We start from the raw sequence: 20,473 nt of genomic DNA on the forward strand, positions 1-20,473 counted from the left end.
AAACACATGTTATTATTAAAATGGTGTGTCTGCTTTGCAAATGTTTATTATAGCATCTCCAGTAGGTGGTATATGTTGAATATATGCTCAAATTACTCTTTGGTTAAACTCAAAATGCAATTGTTAATTAAGAAATAGTTAAACAATATCTAAGATAATAGCAGAACATTGAAAGTGCCCCATTGAACTCTATGACAAGAATGTAAGTTACTATAGCAACAAGTACATACACTATTAATTAGAGTAGAACAAGTGAGCTGTGTGGTAGGCAAGGGAAGTAACACAATCTAATATTCTCTTGATTATTATGGAGCTTGACAATAAGCAAATCTTGATACTTACTGACATCAAATAGCCCTCTTCAAGTAATCAAATATGAAAATAATGCAGCAATTACATTTAACCTTTAGACAACAAAAAAAACAACAGAGTTCCTGTCAGGAAACGTTGAGAAGGCTTGATCCAAAGGCAGAACAGTGGAGACGTTTTAGCAGTAAATGATATTTTACTAGTAAATTGCAAAATAACAAGCCACAAGGGGCCATTAAACAAGAGGGAACAGGTATTTAACATGGCAAGGCAACAAGGTAACTGAAGTCTGGGAGCATCTGGTTGAGACTGGTTGGTTTGATGGGTGAACAAGGATAGTGGATAGTGGGCTTAAATGGGCTGCAGATGACGATTTGGAAATGAGTGGCAGGTAACTCCTGTTAGCTGGGTGGAGACTTGGAGGAGCCACCCTGTGCAGACCTGACAGGAACCCTCTTCCTATGGCCTGCAGCTGATGACACAGGACAATAGGGAACACCTCAATGAGCAATGGATCCAAGATGAAACTGGACCTAATACCTCTCTTCTGGGCGTACCCCTCCCAGTCAACCAGGTATTGCACACCTCGCCCATGACTGTGAATCCATCAACCAGCGAACCGTGTACACTGGACCACCTTCCACCACCTTAGGTTCTGAAGGCGCAGGCTCTGATGGGTTGAGTAGTCCATGGATAATGGGCTTGAGGCAGGAAATGTGGAAGGTAGGTGTGATCCTGAGGTACGATGACAGCTGGAGCTGGTAAGTAACTGGATTGATGTGATTGGTAATCTTAAGGCACCAATGACCCAGGGTGAGAGTTTAACCATGGGGCAGATCTTGGATGAACAGCCAGATATGCTCTCCAAGCTAGAGTAGTCTGATGTTAGTAGGTACATTTGACAGCTCCAATGGCTTTCATCCCCCTCTTCCAAGCATTCTGACATTGGAAATCTAGGGCCCTGGTGGATGGGACCCCAATGTTGGCTCCTCTGTGGAAAACAGCATGGGGGGGGGGGGGTTATGGTTGGCGAGTTGGTTGCCATAAAGCGCTTCAAGGAGTGACAAACCTGTGGCAGCCAAGGTGTGTAGATAATAGGCCAGTTCAGCTCAGAACAGATACCCCATCCTTGTGGAAGGGTTAGAGGTGGCAAAGCATCGCAGAAACTTCTCCACTTTCTGACTGGCTGTTGTTCTGCATATGATAGCTAAAGGAGAAACTTACTGAGATGTGGAGGAGGGAGCAGAAGGCTCACTAGAAGCGGGAGATGGATTGTGAGCCTTGGTCTCACACTATGACCTGAGGGAAACCATGGAGGCAAAACTACAATGCTGGAGTACCAGGTCTGCCATCTCAGCAGCAAATTTGAGAAGGACAGTAAAGTGAGGGGTCCACCACTGTCATGATCGCCATGGCTCCATCGGAAGGTGGCAAGCCAGTGATGAAATCCATAGTAATGAGACACCATTGGCATTGGAGCACCCATAGGCGGCCCAGAGATAACTCCCCAACTACTCCAGTATGAGCTCCAATGTCATGTGCATATTGGTCTCACTTAACTGTGATGGGCCCTTTTATTTTTTCTTTCCTTTTCTGTAACTGTTGTTAAAGTTAAAAATTTGGTAAATATACTTTCTTTATAATTTTACACTGCTGTACAATCTGTTATTTCTGGGCAGCCAATAGCTGCGTAGGGGTAGTATTCACACAACATTGCTTTAATCGGAGCATCATGCCATTCCTGTTTGGTTGAACCCCAAATCATACTGACCCTAGGCATATGTTGTTTATGAAAGGTGAGTCTCACCGCTGACTCAAGTGGCTGTTCGCAGAGTTAGCAAATGAGTCAAGTCTGTTTATGAGCCCTAGCGAGAGGGTTACATTTGTGGGGGCTCATCCAGGATTATAACCATATACAGTTGGCCCTCCCTATCTGCGGGGGATTGTTTCTGTGACCCCTCAAGGATACCAAAATTCGCGGATGCTCAAGTCCCTTATGCAACCTGTCTTAATCCGGTGGACCTTAGGACCCAGTGGAACCCCAGACCTTATTTAACTTTTCTCAGTGTGGTGGACATTATGTCCTGGTGCCAGAGCTCTGATTGCTCAGTGTTTCTGTTCACAAAAATAATCACGATCATGATTGAAAATAAAATGGAAATAATAAAGTGATCGGAAAGAGGTGAAATGCCATCAGTCATTGGAAAAGTGTTAGGCTATGTCGGTCAATGATTGGAACAATTTTAAAGGATAAGTTGAGAAAGGCTTTGCCCCGATGAAAGCTACAATTATTACTAAGCAATGCAATGGTTTAATTATTGGGTTTTGGGGTTTTTGGTTTTTGATCCACTCATCAACCTGGCACGGTGGAAAGTGCACTCAGGAGCAATCTGTCCCGAGTCCTGAGAACTTCCGTTCACAAGCACGGCACTGAAACATACGTTCTTAAGTGTTTTATATGCATAGAAAGGTAAAATATATACTATATACTAAGACAAACGTTTGACTAACTGATGCTAAATAATACCGGATGTACCTGTTCTGACTTACTTAGTAAGAGAACTTCCGATTTTTTCCAATCCTGATGCATGATAATCCATGCACATCCTCCTGTATACTTTAAATCATCGCAAGATTACTTATAATACCTAATACAATGTAAATGCTATGTAAAATGGTTCTAATACTGCATTGTTTAGGGAATAATGACAAGAAAAAAAGTCTGTACATGCTCGAACAACAAGTGCTGGAAGAGCACTTCCGGGTTTTCGCGATCCGCGGTTGGTTGAATTCGCACATGTGGAATCCGCGGATAAGGAGGGCCGACTCTAACCATATAACAATTACAGCACTGAAACAGGTCATCTCAGCCCTTCTAGTCCATGCCAAACTAGAATTGTGGTGTGAAAGCTGTTTAAGGATTGATAAAGTGGTTTATTTGTGTGTTTATGCCAGTGTTTAAACTATTGTTTGTGTAAAATGAGGTGCGCTGTAATTAAGGTACTTTATTTTGGATGCTGCAGGGATTAAAGTTTGGTGTGATTCAAAAAGGATATCCATAAGCAATGCTTGTGTTCTGAGTGGGGTGGATGTTCGGATTCCAGATTAATTGCTACTTAGAGTGCTGAGTTTGTAAAAGTTTTGGGATAAATTACACTGACTGATTGGTGTTTCGACCAATCAGCTGGTAATGATGTTGCGTTAGTCCAAGCTACCAGTGATATAACTGAAGTCGCGCTGCCTGATAAGATAGGGGCACCTGGAGAGGTGGGGCCATGGGCGGTCCATATCTCTAGAGAAGGGGGCATTTAGCCGAGGGCGAAGACTTTAAAGACTAGTTGTTCTCATTTCTGCAAAGTGAGTGGAAAGGATGTGAAAGGTCTAATGGATCCTTCAGCAGTTGATTTAAATTCTGAGCTGCTTTTGGCTATTACATCACTGGTTGATAATTGCCAAAGTGTACCTGTTGATAGACAAAGTTGTCGTAGGCTGTGAGTCAAGCCCACACGCGAAGAGGAAAAAAAATATGAGACTTTGGCAGAGCAGACATTTCAGTTACTGGATAATATCAGTGCGCAGATAATATGAAAAATCAGAGACTGGTAGAGATTTTAAATGTCCAGCAACTGATATAGTGAGGTTCCTAAAGGCAGAAAACCTATTAGCCACATCAACTAATTACTTGCAAGCTCTGGAAGATGCATTGGCATTGGTGAAAGTGCAGTGGATCTTAGGGTGAAGTTTAGGCACACATTCCAGGAGGAAGGAGAGAAACTGCTTGCCTACCTTTTCAGGTTGGAGAAACTGCTGCTTTGTTTGTGCCACAAAAGGGGGCATCCAACTGTATGAGAGAAACCGTTTGAGGATGGAGCAGGTTGTGAAAGGGCACCTTGTCACATGATGTGAATGCCGTGCATGTTCGAATGACCTGCAAGATGCGACCTCCTCCATCTTTTACCGAGTTACTCAGAGAAGTTAAGAGAGGAGAATTGAGAGCATGATTGAGAAGAGAAACATTTCCAAAAGCCAAGTAGTGTCTTCAGTGATAGACTCTGCTGCTAAAGTGACCCCTGGTGCCACAGAGCTAGACCTTTTGAGGAAGGAGGTGAAAAACCTTTGAGCTGAGCTGACCTGATGGATGTCTGCTGATATTTCAGTGAAACATGACACGTCTGCTGGGAAACCCGACCCACCTGTAGGACTTGCGATGCAGAGAAATGCTGCTGGAAAGGGCCTCTTGACTTGAGAGGTGACCAGTATTTTCTGTTACAACTGTGGAGAAGATGGTCATTTCAAGTGAGACTGTGAGGGACAAGGAAATCTTCAAAAAAAGTAAATTAGTGGTTAATCAAAAAAAAAGAAGAAAAGGGGCAAAACTACAGAGGGACCCAGTAAAAGAATGTGCTAGTGTCTCGGAGAAGATACGTTACAATCCGTGTATCAAGGGAAACATTAAAGTGCCAAACACTATTCCTGAAGGTTTAGTGGAACCAAGCTCTGATGTATTCATAGAGATTGAAGGTGTTTGTATGGCTAGAACCATACTTGACAGAGGTTCTCAAGTTACTTTGTTTTATAAATCATTTTATAACCAGTACTTGATGTATTTACCATGATTGAGTACTGATGAGTACCCTTTTGTCCTAGACTCCCTCACCATGGGAAACATCCTTTCCACATCTACTGTCTAGGCCAGGGGTCAGCAACCTTTACCACTGAAAGAGCCACTTGGACCCGTTTCCCACAGAAAAGAAAACACTGGGAGCCGCAAAACCCGTTTGACATTTAAAATGAAATAACACTGCATACAACGTTTTGTTTTGCCTTTATGCTATGTATAAACAAACTATAATGTGTTGCATTTATGAAATTGATGAACTCCTGCAGAGAAAACGAAATTACATTTCTGCATGCAACAAAAACATTTTGACCTCCGAAAAAAAGACGTTGGGTTGAAGGTTACTTTTAAGTAAAATACTCAACGTCTATTTGAGTCCTTCTTGTATTTATGAAAAACGCCAAACTTAAATTTGCCGCCAGCAGCAAACCAAAAATAACGTCAGCCAGCTGTCAACCTGAAAAATAAAAGGACTATTTCACTGAACAATGAAAACATATGAATATACGTAAAATAATAGGCAATTAAAATATTTATCATACTTGTTCAGGTTGACTCACACCTGACAATGCAGTCGTATTCAGTAGGGATGGATCGATGCTTAGGGGAGTGACCGGGAAGGATAATGTGTTTTTTTCCTCTCTGAACTCACAGAAGTGTTTCCCAAATGATGTTTACATTGCGATGATTGCAGAATGTAAATACTCCGAATTTATCATGTCGTGACCTTGTTTGAACTCTCTCAAATTGGGGAAGTGAGACAATGTGCCTGTCTGTAAATCTCTGGCAAGCAACGTCAACTTGCGCTCGAATGCCAAAACATCCTCCAACATGTGCAGGGCTGTACGTCCTTACCCCTGAAGAGCTGTGTTCAGTGTGTTCAGGTGCGCTGTCATGTCTACCATGAAGTGTAGCTTTTCCAGCCACTCTGGCTGTTCCAGCTCAGGAAAGGTGAGCCCTTTGCTGCCCAGGAAAGTTTTCACTTCTTCCAGACACGCGACAAAGCGTTTCAGCACCTCCCCTCTGGACAGCCAGCGATAAAAACACGTTGTAGCGGTGTGCTACACGCAGTCAGTAAACTGCAGTCAAAGATAGCTTTATTCAAACTAAACAGCCTTGCTTTTAAGCCTCCCTCAACCCGCCCCCCATGGGCGCGGATGCTGCAAAAGACACGTACTCACAAACCCCCGTAGGCTATCTCCCTTAGCCTGAACGCTGGCTAATTGTGAGCCGGTTCGGATGTGTCAAGAAATGGGTCGCCACAACGTCTTATTTAGATTGTACAAGATCACCATAATCTTCAAATTTAGATTTACATTTCAAAAACTAACAAACTAACATAAAATACATTTTAATTAAATACTGACCATGTAGCGGTGTGCGACACGCAGCGCTAAAATTACGACACGGAGTCGGTAACTGCAGTAGAAGGAAAAAACTTTATTCGAAATCTTCAGCCTCACTTTTAAGCCTCCCTCAACCTGCCCCCCATGGCGCAGAGGCGCCAAAGCTCTGTGCTCGCAAACCCCCGTAGGCTATCTAATTGTGAGTCGGTTCGGATGTGCCAGGAAAAGGGTCGCCACAACCAATTATTTCCCAAAGCAACAGGGAGCCGCAGCACAGACGTAAAAGAGCCACATGTGGCTCCGGAGCCGCGGGTTGCCGACCCCCGGTCTAGGCCTTTCAACATTCGAAATGTTTCAATGAGATTCCCCTTCATCCTTCTAAATTCCAGCAAGTACAGACCCAGAGCTATCAAACATTCCTTGTATGATAACCCTTTCATTCCCAGAATCATCCATGCCAACATTCTCTGAATCCTTTCCAATGTCATTTTTTCTTAGATAAAGAGCCCAATAATGGTAACGTCATTGAAACTGGAATTTTCAAAAGCAGATATTGGAGTAACTGAGGCTATTGACAGACCAGTGGTGTCTGCCCAGATCCAGTTGGAAAGGGTGGAGCTTCCTTTATTGTGGAAACAAATACTACCATTGTGAGAAGGCTCATAAGAGCATGCAAGGAGAGAAAAGGAGAGGACCTGTTGAAAACCGGGTCCATTCACCCTGTGATTGGAGCTGCTTTTGAGAAGGTGCAAGTTCATCCTCAGCAGGTTGATGAACAGAAATGAGGATCTGTGTGCTACACTTAGTCTAAACCTGTCATATTACGTCCTGGGGGAGTAGCTAGAGTGACAGGAACCCCAAATTTGCAGAAGTGTCCATGCCTTGGCCCTGATAATCAGGAAGAAGAGGCAAATCAGGAGTGCTGGTGAGACCTGACCTGCAGAAATCTCTGGCTGCTAACACAAACGGGATGACAGTGATTGTCAGGAACCCCTCAGGAAGAGATGTTACTCTTAGATGCAGGGTGCTGATTGTCCCTCTTTTTCCTGTGATGGTAGTGTTTAGTTTTCTGGGGTAAAAGGTCTCCTGGATCAAGGAAGCTGACATCGAAGTCACCTAACTTTGGTGGCTCTCTGATACCTGAGGAATGGAAAAGGAGATTAGCTGAGAAGATTCTGGAATGTAAAGGTGTCTTTTCTGCTGGCGAGTTTGATGCTGGTCGCTCCAAGAGTACTTGCCAAGTGTGACAGAGGACCCACCTTTTCGAGAGAGGTCTCATGAGTTAGCATCAGTTGAGGTTGGAGATGTTCGGCAGCACCTGCTTAAACTGAAGGAGGCTAAGATCAGTCATCGGGCGGGGAACTGAGCCGCCAGAAGGTACGAGTGATAGATGGGGAGGCATCCTCCAGTAGACATGAGAAGTCACAAGAAAGGTCTAAGGCTGAAGAAGCTGATGATGAGGTAAGAAGGTCTCAGAGAGTCAGGAAACTCCAGGTAGGCTGGCATATGATACACTGGGGAAACAGATTGCTGAGTCTATCTCAATAGTGAGAAATATTACTCCCATTTACAAATGGATTAGGGGATCCTGAAATCCCAAAATCTATTTGAATATCGTCATTAATAATGATTTAATAAGTTCCAATCGCATGAGGACATGACCATTTTTTGGTGGGGGGGGGGGTATATTGCCCTGGTTATGCTGTGAAGTAGTTTATATCAGCAGTTTTCTATAAAAAACAGTATGCAATGCTGGAAAGTGTGTTTTGGCCTCAACTAAGATAACTGTTTAACTGTTGCAGGGAGAACAGAAGGGGAAGAGAGCAAGAGGTAAGAGGAAGGAATTTGGGAAAAAGAGTGTATAATGGAGAGAGGAGAAGAGTGAGATGAAGAGTGGGAGAGAGCACATGGAGGGCAGAGTGACAAGTAAGGGAGGAAGGAGAAGAGGTATCTGTAGGAAAGAACAGACTGAAGGAGATGGTTGCCAATGGTCCAGAATTGGAAGAAGCATGGCATACGTAATTTTTAGTAATTTTTCTGGCAAAAAAGACTAAGGTAGCTGGACCCAAGCAGCTCAACTCAACCTCAGTACTTGACCTGGAGTGAAACAATGGACAGGATCTTACTATCAGCTCCAAACAAAAGCCTTAGAAATAAATTGACTATTAGACCCTTACCCCAATTTTCCCTGTCCAAAGTCCTAGAAGGAATGAGGGTGAGGCAATACAAATCCCACCCAAAATGAGCTCTGTCCTCAATAAGCTCCATACATGCCTCATCCACAACATGCCACACCTACTGTAAGCCCTGTTCATATTAATCTCCATCAACAAAAGCCACCCATATCAAGCCCTGGATACAACAAGCCCTGTCTGAGCAACTCCACCCACAAGCCCCATTTACAACAAGCTCCACCAACATTCTCTCATTTTTTTTTACTGCAATGCAAACCAACCATTGTTCTGAGTAGGAAATTTTTACATGGCTTGTAAACTACAGCACTTTAAATGTTTTTTTTGTAAAAAATGTCATAATTTATAAATTTTTGTTTCAAGCAACACAAGTAAACAATGTCAGGCAGTCAAAACAACTGAAAGGCACAATGACAAAAGTAACATGTTTTGACTAGATGGCGTTGGCACTCACTGGGCCGACGGTTTATTAAGGTGAGCTAACAACTTCCATTCTGTGTTTGTTGTTAAAATTTAAAACAATGTTGTAACTTGAAACACTGACAACAAAGTTTATGTGCACAGGAGCATTTCAGATACTGTGAAGCTGCACACTCTTGCAATGTAGAGGTAGAGTGAGCTCTATCCATAGCAAGCCACACACAACAAATGCTGTCATAGTTATAATAGACCATGATCTCCTCAGAAGCTCTACAACAAGCCCTGTTCTCAACAAACTCCACCCATAGCAATCTCAGATGACCTTATCTGTACAGGCCAAACCCACAAGTGTGGCCTATACCAAAATCACTCAAACCAACCCTTTCTACGTGCTTTGCCTGCAGCAAATCCCAGACAATAAGCCCTATCCACAAGAAGGCTAGGCTATCACTAGTTCTGTCCACCGCTTACCTCACCAGTGCCAAGACAGATTTTTAGGTAGCTGTGCTTTACCCAAAACAGACTTCATTAACAACAATTCCTTCTGTGACATTCCTCACTGCCAACAACACCCACCCAAATAACCTGCCCATTCATTTTTAAGTACTATGTTGGTAACCTAGCTAAAAGATGCTAAACAGGACCAAAGAAGGATCTCGGCCTGAAATGTCATCTGTACTCTTTTCCATAGATGCTATCTGGCCTGATGATTTCCTCCAGCATTGTGCGTGTGTTCTAAGGAACATAAGAACATAAGAACATAAGAAATAGGAGCAGGAGTAGGCCATCTGGCCCATCGAACCTGCCCTGACATTCAATAAGATCATGGCTGATCTGTCCGTAAACTCAGCTCCACCTCCCTGCCATTTCCCCATTCCCCTACTATGTAAAAATCTAACTGTGTCTTAAATATATTTAGTGAAGAAGCCTCAGCTGCTTCCTTGGGCAGAGAATTCCACAGATTTACCATTCTCTGAGAAAAAATAACTTCTCCTCATCTCCATCCTAAATCTTCTCCCCTGAATTTTGAGGCAATGTCCCCTAGTCCTAGTCTCACCTGCCAATGGAAACAACTTTCCTACTTCTATCTTATCTATCCTTTTCAAAAATTCTGTATGTTTCTGTAAGATCCCCTCTCATTCTTCTGAATTCCAGAGAGTATAGTCCTGAGTGATCCAACCTCTCCTCATAAGTTAACCCCTTCATCCCTGGAATCAAGGAAGGTTATGGATTACTGCATTACTGGGTTCCACCCCCTCCAAGAGCAGAAGCATCGATGTCATCAACACCCTCTTACAACTTTACCTTGGAGCTAAACACAAAGTATACTGCAGATGCTGTGGTCAAGTCAACACATACAAACAAGCTGGGTGAACTCAGCAGGTCGGGCAGCATCTGTTGACTGCTCATTTCAACAGATGCTACCCGATCTGCTGAGTTCATCCAGCTTGTTTGTTGTGTTACCTTGGAGCTACTTGCTTTTTGGACTGGAGTCTAGCCGGAATACTTAATACATAGACAAGAAATTAATTTTCTATCAATCTTCACTAGCCCTCCTTCACAAAGTCCAGAAAAACACATACAATATATTATAATTCATGAGATTTAATCATGTTATTCTGGTCCCACACTGCAATGTTTATGGAAAGAGTAGCACCTTAAGAACAACTAATGTAAAGTCAGGTTTCATAGAAAAATAAGAATATTTAAGTGGATCCTCACTGTTGCATATGCTTGGGTACATTTTCATTTATTTCTACAAGTTCCTTAAGCTTCAGTATAATTTTCCAAAAAGCAGTAGCTTCTTATCACCATGGTGAATTGCTCTATGTCTGCATATCATGATTCTGGGTAACTAGAATTGTGATATTTTTCATCAATTCCCAAAGATTATTTCAAAACAAAATATATCTGCCATTTGCCAGGTAGGTTAAATTAAAGATGCTACTTCTCAACATTTGCTAGTTATTTTTATTTAATGCTTTGCTTGTTTCTGATACATAAAAAAGATCTTTCATCATATTTACAAAGAAATATAAATGAAAAATTGAAAATAAATAAAGCCATGAAACAAAGATGGAAAACATGAGAATTGCACAACAGACTAACAGCATCTATGTTAAAAAAAGGAAACACTTCATATTGAAAATTAGCTGTTTTGTTTGCTTTAAGGTATTGATTATAATTCTAAATAAACATTGTTCTAATATTAAAGGGCTGATGAATAAGCACATGGAATGCATGCTATTAGGGAACATACATGAGATAAAAACAAATTTCTGTGGCCAGCCAAATTTCAGAAGTATATTCTGCAGACTCTCCCAATATATGAAGTACTGATTGGATGCATCATACCCTGATATGGAAGCAACAATGCCATTGAATGGAAAAGCCTACAAAAAGTAGTGGATACAGCCCAGCCTTTCACAGGTAAAGCCCTCCCCACCACTGAACACATCTACAAGGAGCGCTGTTGCAGGAAAGCAGTATCCATCATCAAGCACCCCAACCATCCAGGCCATGGTCTCTTATCTCTCCCACTTTCAGGAACCTCAGGTCCCACACCACCAGGTTCAGGAACAGTTATTACCCCTCAATCATCAGAGGCTTGAACCAGAGGGAATAACTTCACTCCCAAACACGGAACTGATTCCACCCACTATAGACTCACTTTCAAGGACTCTACAACACACATTTTCAGTATTATTTACTTATCTATTATTATTTGATGTCCCTTGCACATTGATTGTTTATCCATCTTTGTTGTGTGCATTTTTTTTATTGATTCTACTGTGTTTCTTTGAATTTACTGTGAATGTCTGCAAGAAAATGAATCTCTGGGTAATATATTTTGATATATATGGAGTTTGATAATAAATTTACTTTGAGCTTTAATGCTGCTCCCTGAATTTCATTTGGAGTTCACTCGTGGTAAAGGTTCCAGTTGGAAACAATCTACACTGTGGTTCAAACAGCAACTCTTCAGCCACTGGGAGGAGATGCTTGAAGAGGATCCTGCAATGACCTTCCTGAGGCAAACACCAGTGGACCAACTATGTTGCTAATACCATCGGATTTACTTCCTTTCTTTACGTTGTTCACAATGAGAGCATCTTTGATGTCCTCTGGCATAGCTACCTCTTCCCCAATATGAAATCTGAGCTTGCAGTTTCATGAATAAAATTCATGTCTACTAAATGGGGAAACTGTCTGCTTTGAGGCTTTGATATTTTTAATTGGTATGTGGCATCTTTAGATTCTTGTCAGTCTGGGATGTCAATAAGGTAGGACTCAGGATCACATCATTTCCTCAAGCTTTCATCTGTCTTTCTTGGTGTAATGCTGCTCCTTAAATTCAACAAATATCCCCATTGGAGTGCCATTAGTCTATGGGATAATTAGGAAGCCTATTTCAACCAAGGTCAGCTGGACCTCAGTCATTGAGTTACAGTAGATTGTGTTGCATATACAGAATACAGGCTCCAAAATATGATCAATATGTCCACTGAAACATATGAAAAAATGGTATTTCCATTCAACTTCTGTGGACAATGGTACTAGCCTATCATGCCCCTCTTGACATCACCGCCCTCCAAAAATAATAGTCATAACGTAAAGATTTTTACTCCCTCATGTTGTGGGATGGATGTAAGCTTTAAATAAATTCTAATTTGGAAATATGATAAAGTTGCATGATTTGGCTCTGAAAAATATAGATTTCTTCCCATATTTCAGCAGTCACTATGCTGGTGCATTACTCCACCAGCACAGCATTAGGCTGCCTGAGGAAAAATATATTTGAAGATGAATTCCCCAAATACCAGGCAACAGCCATTACTGCTCTTTTGTATGCTTCAAGGACATGAACTACATGCAATAGTCTCCTTAAAACAATGGGAAGGTATAATCAATTCAATCCTGTCCAAAATATTCTAAATCCACTGGCAGGATAAGTGATCCTGTGTCAGTGTCGTCTCTCAGGTCAATATCCCAAGCATTATGGCCATGATTACACTCTGTTGGACAACTCATGCTATTCACATACCTGCTATCAGGGTCTTGAAACACACACTCTTCCGCAAGCACAATAAATTATTATAAGGTGTACAGAAGATTTGAAAATGAGCTGAAAGCTTGCTTGATAAAGTGTAATATTTACACCTATCATTGAGGATCCCTGGCCCATGTCTGAGAAGGAGCATTGAAGTTTGCATGAAAAACCTTGTCCGTTCTTCGGGAACACATTGAATTCCAGCAAAAATTGCAGAAGAAATGCCTGGCATCCTAAGTGCTATGTTTCACCTGTCTACAGATCCCACATTGGCAACATCAGTCATCTCAGAACCAAATGAAGTAGTGTAGAAGCAACTGATCCTTGACCCTGAAGAACAATATAAGGAGGGCAGTTCTTTATTACTGTACATATATAAAATTGAGTTCTTTTTATATCGACTGGCTCCTGGAGCTCAGCAACCCGAGTCAAATTTTAGCTAATTTAATTGTAAATAAACTCAGAATCAGAATCAGGCTTATTATCACCGGCATGTGACGTGAGATTTGTTAACTCAGCAGCAGCAGTTCAATGCAAAACATTAGCAGAGAGACAGAAAAAAATCATAATAATAAACAAGTAAATCAATTATATATAATGAATAAATTTTTTAAAATGTGCAAAAACAGAAATACCGTATATTAAAAAAATGTGAGATAGTGTCCAAAGCTTCAATGTCCATTTAGGAATCAGATGGCAGAGGGGAAGAAGCTGTTCCTGAATCGCTGAGTGTGTGCCTTCAGGCTTCTATACCTCCTACCTGATGGTAACAGTGAGAAAAGGGCATGCCCTGGGTGCTGGAGGTCCTTGACAATGGACGCTGCCTTTCTGAGACACCGCTCCCTAAAGATGTCCTGGGTACTTTGTAGGCTAGTGCCCAAGATGGAGCTGACTAGATTTACAACCTTCTGCAGCTTCTTTCAGTCCTGTGCAGTAGTCCCTCCATACCAGACAGTGATGCAGACTGTCAGAATGCTCTCCACGGTACAACTATATAAGTTTTTGAGTGTACATGCATTAAAGAAATATAGTTATAATTTTATGCTAGATTTTATGCCATGATTTTTCAGCAGATCTAAAGTGAGTCTTCTTTGGAGGAACAATACCTTATATTCCATCTAGGTAGCATCCAACATGATGGCATTAACATTAATTTTTCTAACTTCCGTTAATATCCCCCTCGCCTTTTACCTTACCCCTTACCTAGCTATCTATCTATCTATCTATCTATCTATTTATTTATCCATCCATCCCTCTCTCTATCACTCCTTGCCTGCTCTCTATCTCCCTCTGGTGCTCCCCTCCCCCTTTCTTTCTCCCTAGGCCCTTTATTTCCCTTCTCCAGCTGTGTATCCCTTTTGCCAATCAACTTTCAAGCTCTTAGCTTCATCCCTCCGCCTCCTGTCTTCTCCTATCAATTCGGATTTCCCCCTCCTCCTTCCACTTTCAAATCGCTTACTATCTCTTCTTTCAGTTAATCCTGATGAAGGATCTCAGCCCAAAACATCGACTGTACTTCTCCCTATAGATGCTACCTGGCCTGCTGTGTTCCACCAGCATTTTGTGTGTGTTGCTTGAATTTCCAGCATCTGCAGTTTTCCTCGTGTTTACTCCTTTGGAGATAGGCTCCCAAGTATCTGGCAGTGTAATTTTACTAGTGGTTCAATTTGGCAACCCCTGGGTGCTCAGCCTTAGTTAAGCAGAGTTGTACCCGCCTTCCAAATGTGTGATTTTGAACAAATTCTCATTTTTATTCCTACCATTACCGCAGAATTTAGAAACTTTAAAAACTGTAAGTTTCCTAATCTTCAGGCAACTCACAACAGCTGTGAGTCACTTTATTGTTTGGCTCAATTTGAAGCTGAGCAGAGACCAGAGGAAAAAATAAAAACATGGATGGATAAATTCAGATCAGTTGTGTTTGGTGGCCGAACCTTTCATATAAATTTGAATGAATGGATGATTGTGATTATATAGAGAATTGTTTAATCAGAAATAGTGAACAATTGTATCCATATATCATAATAATCCTAGAATATTATTTTACAACACATTAGGGCACAAGGATCAAATGGCAATAATGTCTTTGGTGTTCTAAGTCTGACAACTGTGTGTTTAAATCCCACTCCAAGGATATGAATTAGCTTGACATTATTGCATAAAATGGAAGTGAAGTCTCATGTGAAGTCAAGGCCCCACTGCCCTTTTGATTGAATGTATAGGATTCCAAGATATTATCTAAAGACCAGCAGAAGAATAATGTAAACTAACAGATTTGTTCATTTATTTTAACTTCTGTTTGGAGGACATGGTGATGCTCTAATTTTCTACTGCATTTTAAAATTTCTAACAATAACATTTTATAAACCTTTGATTGGCTCGAATATGCTTTAGGATTTTAAGACGCTTAGTCAACTTTGGAGAACAGAAAAGACCGTTTGGCCCAGGATTGTTGTTTCTTTGTGTAAGCTCAATGGATTTTAAAATAGTCAACTCTGATTTGAAAGTAATATAGATGTATTCTCTACATGAACGGAATGATGTAAATGAAGCAATGGAGTGGTGTTGCAACAGATGTGATCTCCAGAAAGCCATATCATGGGTCAAGTGGAAATTCCAGTTAGGGCTTTGTAAGGTTAACCCATGAAAAGACTCCAGCCCAGACGGGGTATAAGAAGTTTGTCTTAATTAACTAATTGGAGTGTTCACTGATAGCTTTAACTTCTCACTTTGGCAATGTGAGGTACCCAGCTTCTTCAAACAGGCTTCAATTATACTGGTGTATAAGAAAAAAGTTGTTACCTTTCTCAATGACTATTATCCAGTAGCACTTACTTATATCCACAGTGAAACAGTGTTTTGTGAAATTGGTGAAGAAACATATCAACTCCTGCCTGAGATGCAAGCGTGATCCACTCCAATTTACCTACTGGACCAACAGATCCACAGCAGATGCCATCTCATTGGCTCTTCACTCATTCCTGGAACATCTGGACAGCAAAGATGTATACATCAGGATGTTTTCTATTGATGACACCTCAGCATACAATACCATCATCCCCACAAAATTAATCAAAGTCTTAAGCTTCAACACCTTGGCCTCAATACATGCCATCAGATAGAAGGTACAAGAGTCTCAGGATTCAAACCAGCAGGTTCAAGAGCAGTTTTGCCCCTCAACCATCAAGGTCTTAAATCAAAGGAGATAACTTCACTCAATTTTACTTGCCCCATCATTGAAATGTTCCCACAGCATATGGACTCACTTTCAAGGACACTTCACTTCATGTTCTTGATATTTATTCCTTATTTATTTATTATTATTTCTTTAATTTTGTATTTGCACGGATTGTTGTCTTTTGCACATTGGTTGAATGTCCAAGTTGGTGCAGTCTTTCACTGATTCCATTATGGTTATTATTCTATTATGGATTTATAGATTATGCCCACAAGAAAATGATTCTCAGGGTTGTATATAGTGACATAAATGTACTTTGATAATAAATTTACTTTGAACTTTGAACTTTGAATAACAACCTTGCACTCAACATCAGTAAGACCTGATTGTGGACTTCAGGAAGAGGAGGTCGAGGAATACTCACCAGTCCTCATTGAGGGATCAGCAGTAGGAATGGTGAGCAGTTTCAAGTTCCTGGGTGTCAATATCTCTGAAGATCTATTATCCTGGGCCCAACATAATGATGCAATTACAAAGAAAGCACAACACACACTATATTTCATTAAGGGTTTGCGGAGACTTGGTATCAAGGATACTCACTAATTTCTACAGATGTAATGTGGAGAGTATTCTAACTGGTTGCATTACTGTCCGGTATGGAGGGGCCGCTGCGCAGAATCGGAAAAAACTGCAGAAAGTTGCAGCTCCATCATGGGCATCAGCCTCCTAGCACCAAGGACACCTTCTAAAGGTGATGCCTCAAAAAAGCGGTATGCATCATTCAGGACCCCTATTACCCAGGACCTGGGTGAGCAGCTTCAAGTTTCTGGGTGTCAAGGTCTCTGAGTATCTAACCTGGTCCCAACATATCGATGTAGTTATAAAGAAGGCAAGACAGCACCTATACTTCATCAGGAGTGTGAAGAAATTCAAGTTCCTGGGTGTCAAGGTACCTGAGGATCTAACCTGGTCCGAACATATCGACGTAGTTATAAAGAAGGCAAGACAGTGACTATACTTCATTACGAGTTTGAAGAGATTCGGTATGTCAACAAATACTCTCAAAAACTTCCATAGATGTACTGAGGAGAGCATTCTGACAGACAGCATCACTGGCTGGTATGGGGTGGGGGAGGGGGCCACTGCACAGGACTGAAAGAAGCTGCAGAGGGTTGTAAATCTAATTGGCTCCACCTTGTGTACTAGCCTCCAAAGTACCCAGGACATCTTCAAGGAGTGGTGTCTCACAAAGGCAGCGTCCATTATTAACTACCTGAAGCACCCAGGGCATGCCCTTTTCTCACTGTTACCATCAGGTAGGAGGTACAGAAGCCTGAAGGCACACACTCACTGATTCAGGAACAGCTTCTTCCCCTCTGCCATCAATTCCTAAATGGACATTGAACACTTGGACACTACATCACCTTTTTAATATATGTTATTTCTGGGGTTTTTTGCATGATTTTTAATCTATTGTAAATATGTATATTGAAATTGATTTACTAATATATTTATTATTTTTTTCTTCTTCTAGATTATGCATTGCATTGAACTGCTGCTGCTAAATTAACAAATTTCACGACACATGCTGGTGATAATAAACCCGATTCTGATTCTTCTCATTGTTACCATCAAGGAGGAGGTCCAGGAGCCTGAAGGTTCACACTCAGCATTTCAGGAAGAACTTCTTTCCCTCCACCATCACATTTCTGAATGGGTAATGAATCCATGAACACCACCTTACTATTCTTCCTCCTCTTTTTGCACTATTTAATTAATCTTTAATGTAAACCTATTATTTATTTATTTTATGTATTGCAGCATAATACTGATGCAAAAAAACCCAAGTTTCACGACATATGCCAGTGATATTAAACCTGATTCTGATCACCACTTTGGAAATTAATATAATGTTAGGAGATGACAATGCTAGGTGATAGGAAGATTACTTTAAAAGGTTAAGTAGCTGTAGCAACTATTAAATGTTTGAGAATTTATAATAGCTGCTGGGCACCTGACACAACTTCCTGACAAGGTTATTCACAAGATGCATAAAAGGCATTGTCTGACACAAGGCTATATCTGCACAGGGAATCAAAATAACATTCAGATAATTTTGCCTGTATATAGTTACTCCTTTGTAATGATGTGTTCATGTTCCGTGCCAGCAGCCTGACTTGTTCTGCTTGAGCAGTAACAGGCAGTCAGTAAGCAAATTCTGCTCCTGTTCTGGAAAACAATTAAACTCATGGAGGAAGACCAAGAAAGAAAATCAAGTGAGCAGTGTTTGCAATTACTGTGTTCATTGTTATGCAAATAATACCCACGTTGTGCATTTGAATTTATTCACCTTTTGCAAGGTTCCTACATTTTTGCAAGAGGGCAAAACATTTTAGGCTGAAAGTAAATATACTATCCAAGTACCTACATGTCACCATATACAACCCTGAGATTCATTTCCTTGTGGGCATACTTAATAAATCCAATAACCAGAATCGAATTAATGAAAGATCGCACAAACTCGGGCATTCAACCAGTGTTCAAAACACAACAAACTGTACAAATACAAAAATAAATAAATAAATATGCAATAAATATGGAGAATATGAGATGAAGAGTCCTTGAAAGTTAGTCCATAGGATGTGAGAACATGTCAATGATGGGGCAAGTGAAGTTATCTGCTTTGGTTTAAGAGCCTGATGGTTGAGGATAATAACTGCCCCTGAACCTGCTGGTGTGAGTTCTGGCACTCCTGTACCTTCTCTCTGATGGCAGCAGTGAGAAGAGAGCAGGTGGGGTCCCTGATGATGGATGCTGCTTTCCTGTAACAATGCTTCATGTAGATGTGCCCAATGGTGGGGAGGACCTTACCCGTGATGGACTGGGCTGAATCCACAGTTTATTGTAGGATTTTCCATTCGAGGGCATTGGTGTTTCCACACAAGGTTGTGATGCATTCAGTCAATATACTCTCCACTACACATCTATAGAAGTTTGCCTGAGTTTTAGATGTCATGCCAAAGCTTTACAAACTCCTAAGGAAGTAGAGGCACTGCCGTGCTTTCTATGTAATTGAGCTTGCATGCTGGGCACAGGACAGGTCCTCCGAAATAACACCAAGGGCTTTAAAATTGCTGACCATCTCCACCTCTGATCTCCTGATGAGGACTGTCTCATGGACCTCTGGTTTCCTTCTCCTGAAGTCTATAATCAGTTCCTTGCTGATATTGAGTGAGAGGTTTTTGCTATAACGTCACTCAGCCAGATTTTCAATCTCCCACCTATATGATTCATCACCTCCTTTGATTTGGCCAATGACAGTGGTGCCATCAGCAAACTTGAAAATGGCATTGGAGCGGTGCTTAGCCACACAGTCATAAGTGTAAAGCAAGTAGAACAGGGGCTAAGCACACAGCCTTGTGCTGCATCTGTGCTAAAGGAGATTGTGGTGATGTTGTTGTCTACCCAAACTGACTGGTGTCTGCAAGCGAGGAAACTGAGGATACAATTGCACAAGGATGTGTTGATACCCATGTTTTGGAGCTTATTGATTTGTTTTGAGGAGATGATGGTACTGAAAGCTGATCTGTCATCAACAGAAAACATCCTAATGTAGACACCTTTGCTTTCCAGACGATCCAGGGTTGAGTGACGAGCCAATGAGATGGCATCTGCTGTTGCTCAGGTAAGCAAATTCAGGCAAGAGGTGATATGTTTCATCACCAACCTCACCAAGGACTCCATCACTGTGGATGTCAGTGCTACTGGACGATAGTCACTGAGGCAGGTTACCACGTTCTTCTTAGGCACTGGTATAATTGAAGCCTGCTTGAAGTAAATACCTCAGACAGCTGAAGTGAGAGGTTAAAGATCTCAATGAACACTCCAGGTGGTTGATCAGCACAGGTCCTTTAGAACTTGGCCAGCTACCCCATCTGGGCTGGATTCTTTTTGTGGGTTCACCCTCCTGAAGGCTGCTTGCACACTGGCTTCTGAGTCCAAAATCACAGCATCATCGAGGCTGTGGGTTTGTGTGATGGTTCCTCCAGGTTTTGACAGTCAAAGCGAGCATAGAAGGCATTGAGCCAATCTGAAAGTGAACACGAGGAAATCTGCAGATGCTGGAAATTCAAACAGCAACACACACAAAATGCTGGTGGAACACAGCAGGCTAGGCAGCATCTATAGGGAGAAGCACTGTCGATGTTTCAGGCCGAGACCCTTCGTCAGGACCCCTTTTGTTGCCTAGGTCACTTAATTTAATTTTATAAGAGGTGATAGTATTCCAGCCCTGTCATAACAGTCGAGCATCATTTATTGATTCAAGTTTAGTCTGGAATTCTTACTTTGCCTGTGAGA

At 41.4% G+C, this 20,473-nt stretch overlaps 1 protein-coding gene across 2 annotated transcripts in view; it reads left to right on the forward strand.

Moving 5' to 3' along the window:
• Positions 1-490: 490 nt before the first annotated feature.
• Positions 491-20,473, forward strand: part of LOC132393677 (uncharacterized) — a 60,913-nt gene continuing 40,930 nt past the window's right edge. Inside the window, exons 1-3 of one of the 2 annotated variants that reach the window (XM_059969086.1) lie at positions 491-1,032; positions 17,649-17,831; positions 19,748-19,799. In XM_059969086.1, coding sequence (XP_059825069.1) covers positions 19,779-19,799 — 21 coding nt within the window. In that variant the 5' untranslated portion in view covers positions 491-1,032; positions 17,649-17,831; positions 19,748-19,778. Of the gene's footprint in view, positions 1,033-4,956; positions 5,129-17,648; positions 17,832-19,747; positions 19,800-20,473 lie in introns of those variants that run through there. The other variant, XR_009512031.1, reaches the window with a different exon arrangement.

This window comes from Hypanus sabinus, chromosome 5, assembly GCF_030144855.1.
Source record: "Hypanus sabinus isolate sHypSab1 chromosome 5, sHypSab1.hap1, whole genome shotgun sequence".
NCBI lineage: Eukaryota > Metazoa > Chordata > Chondrichthyes > Myliobatiformes > Dasyatidae > Hypanus > Hypanus sabinus.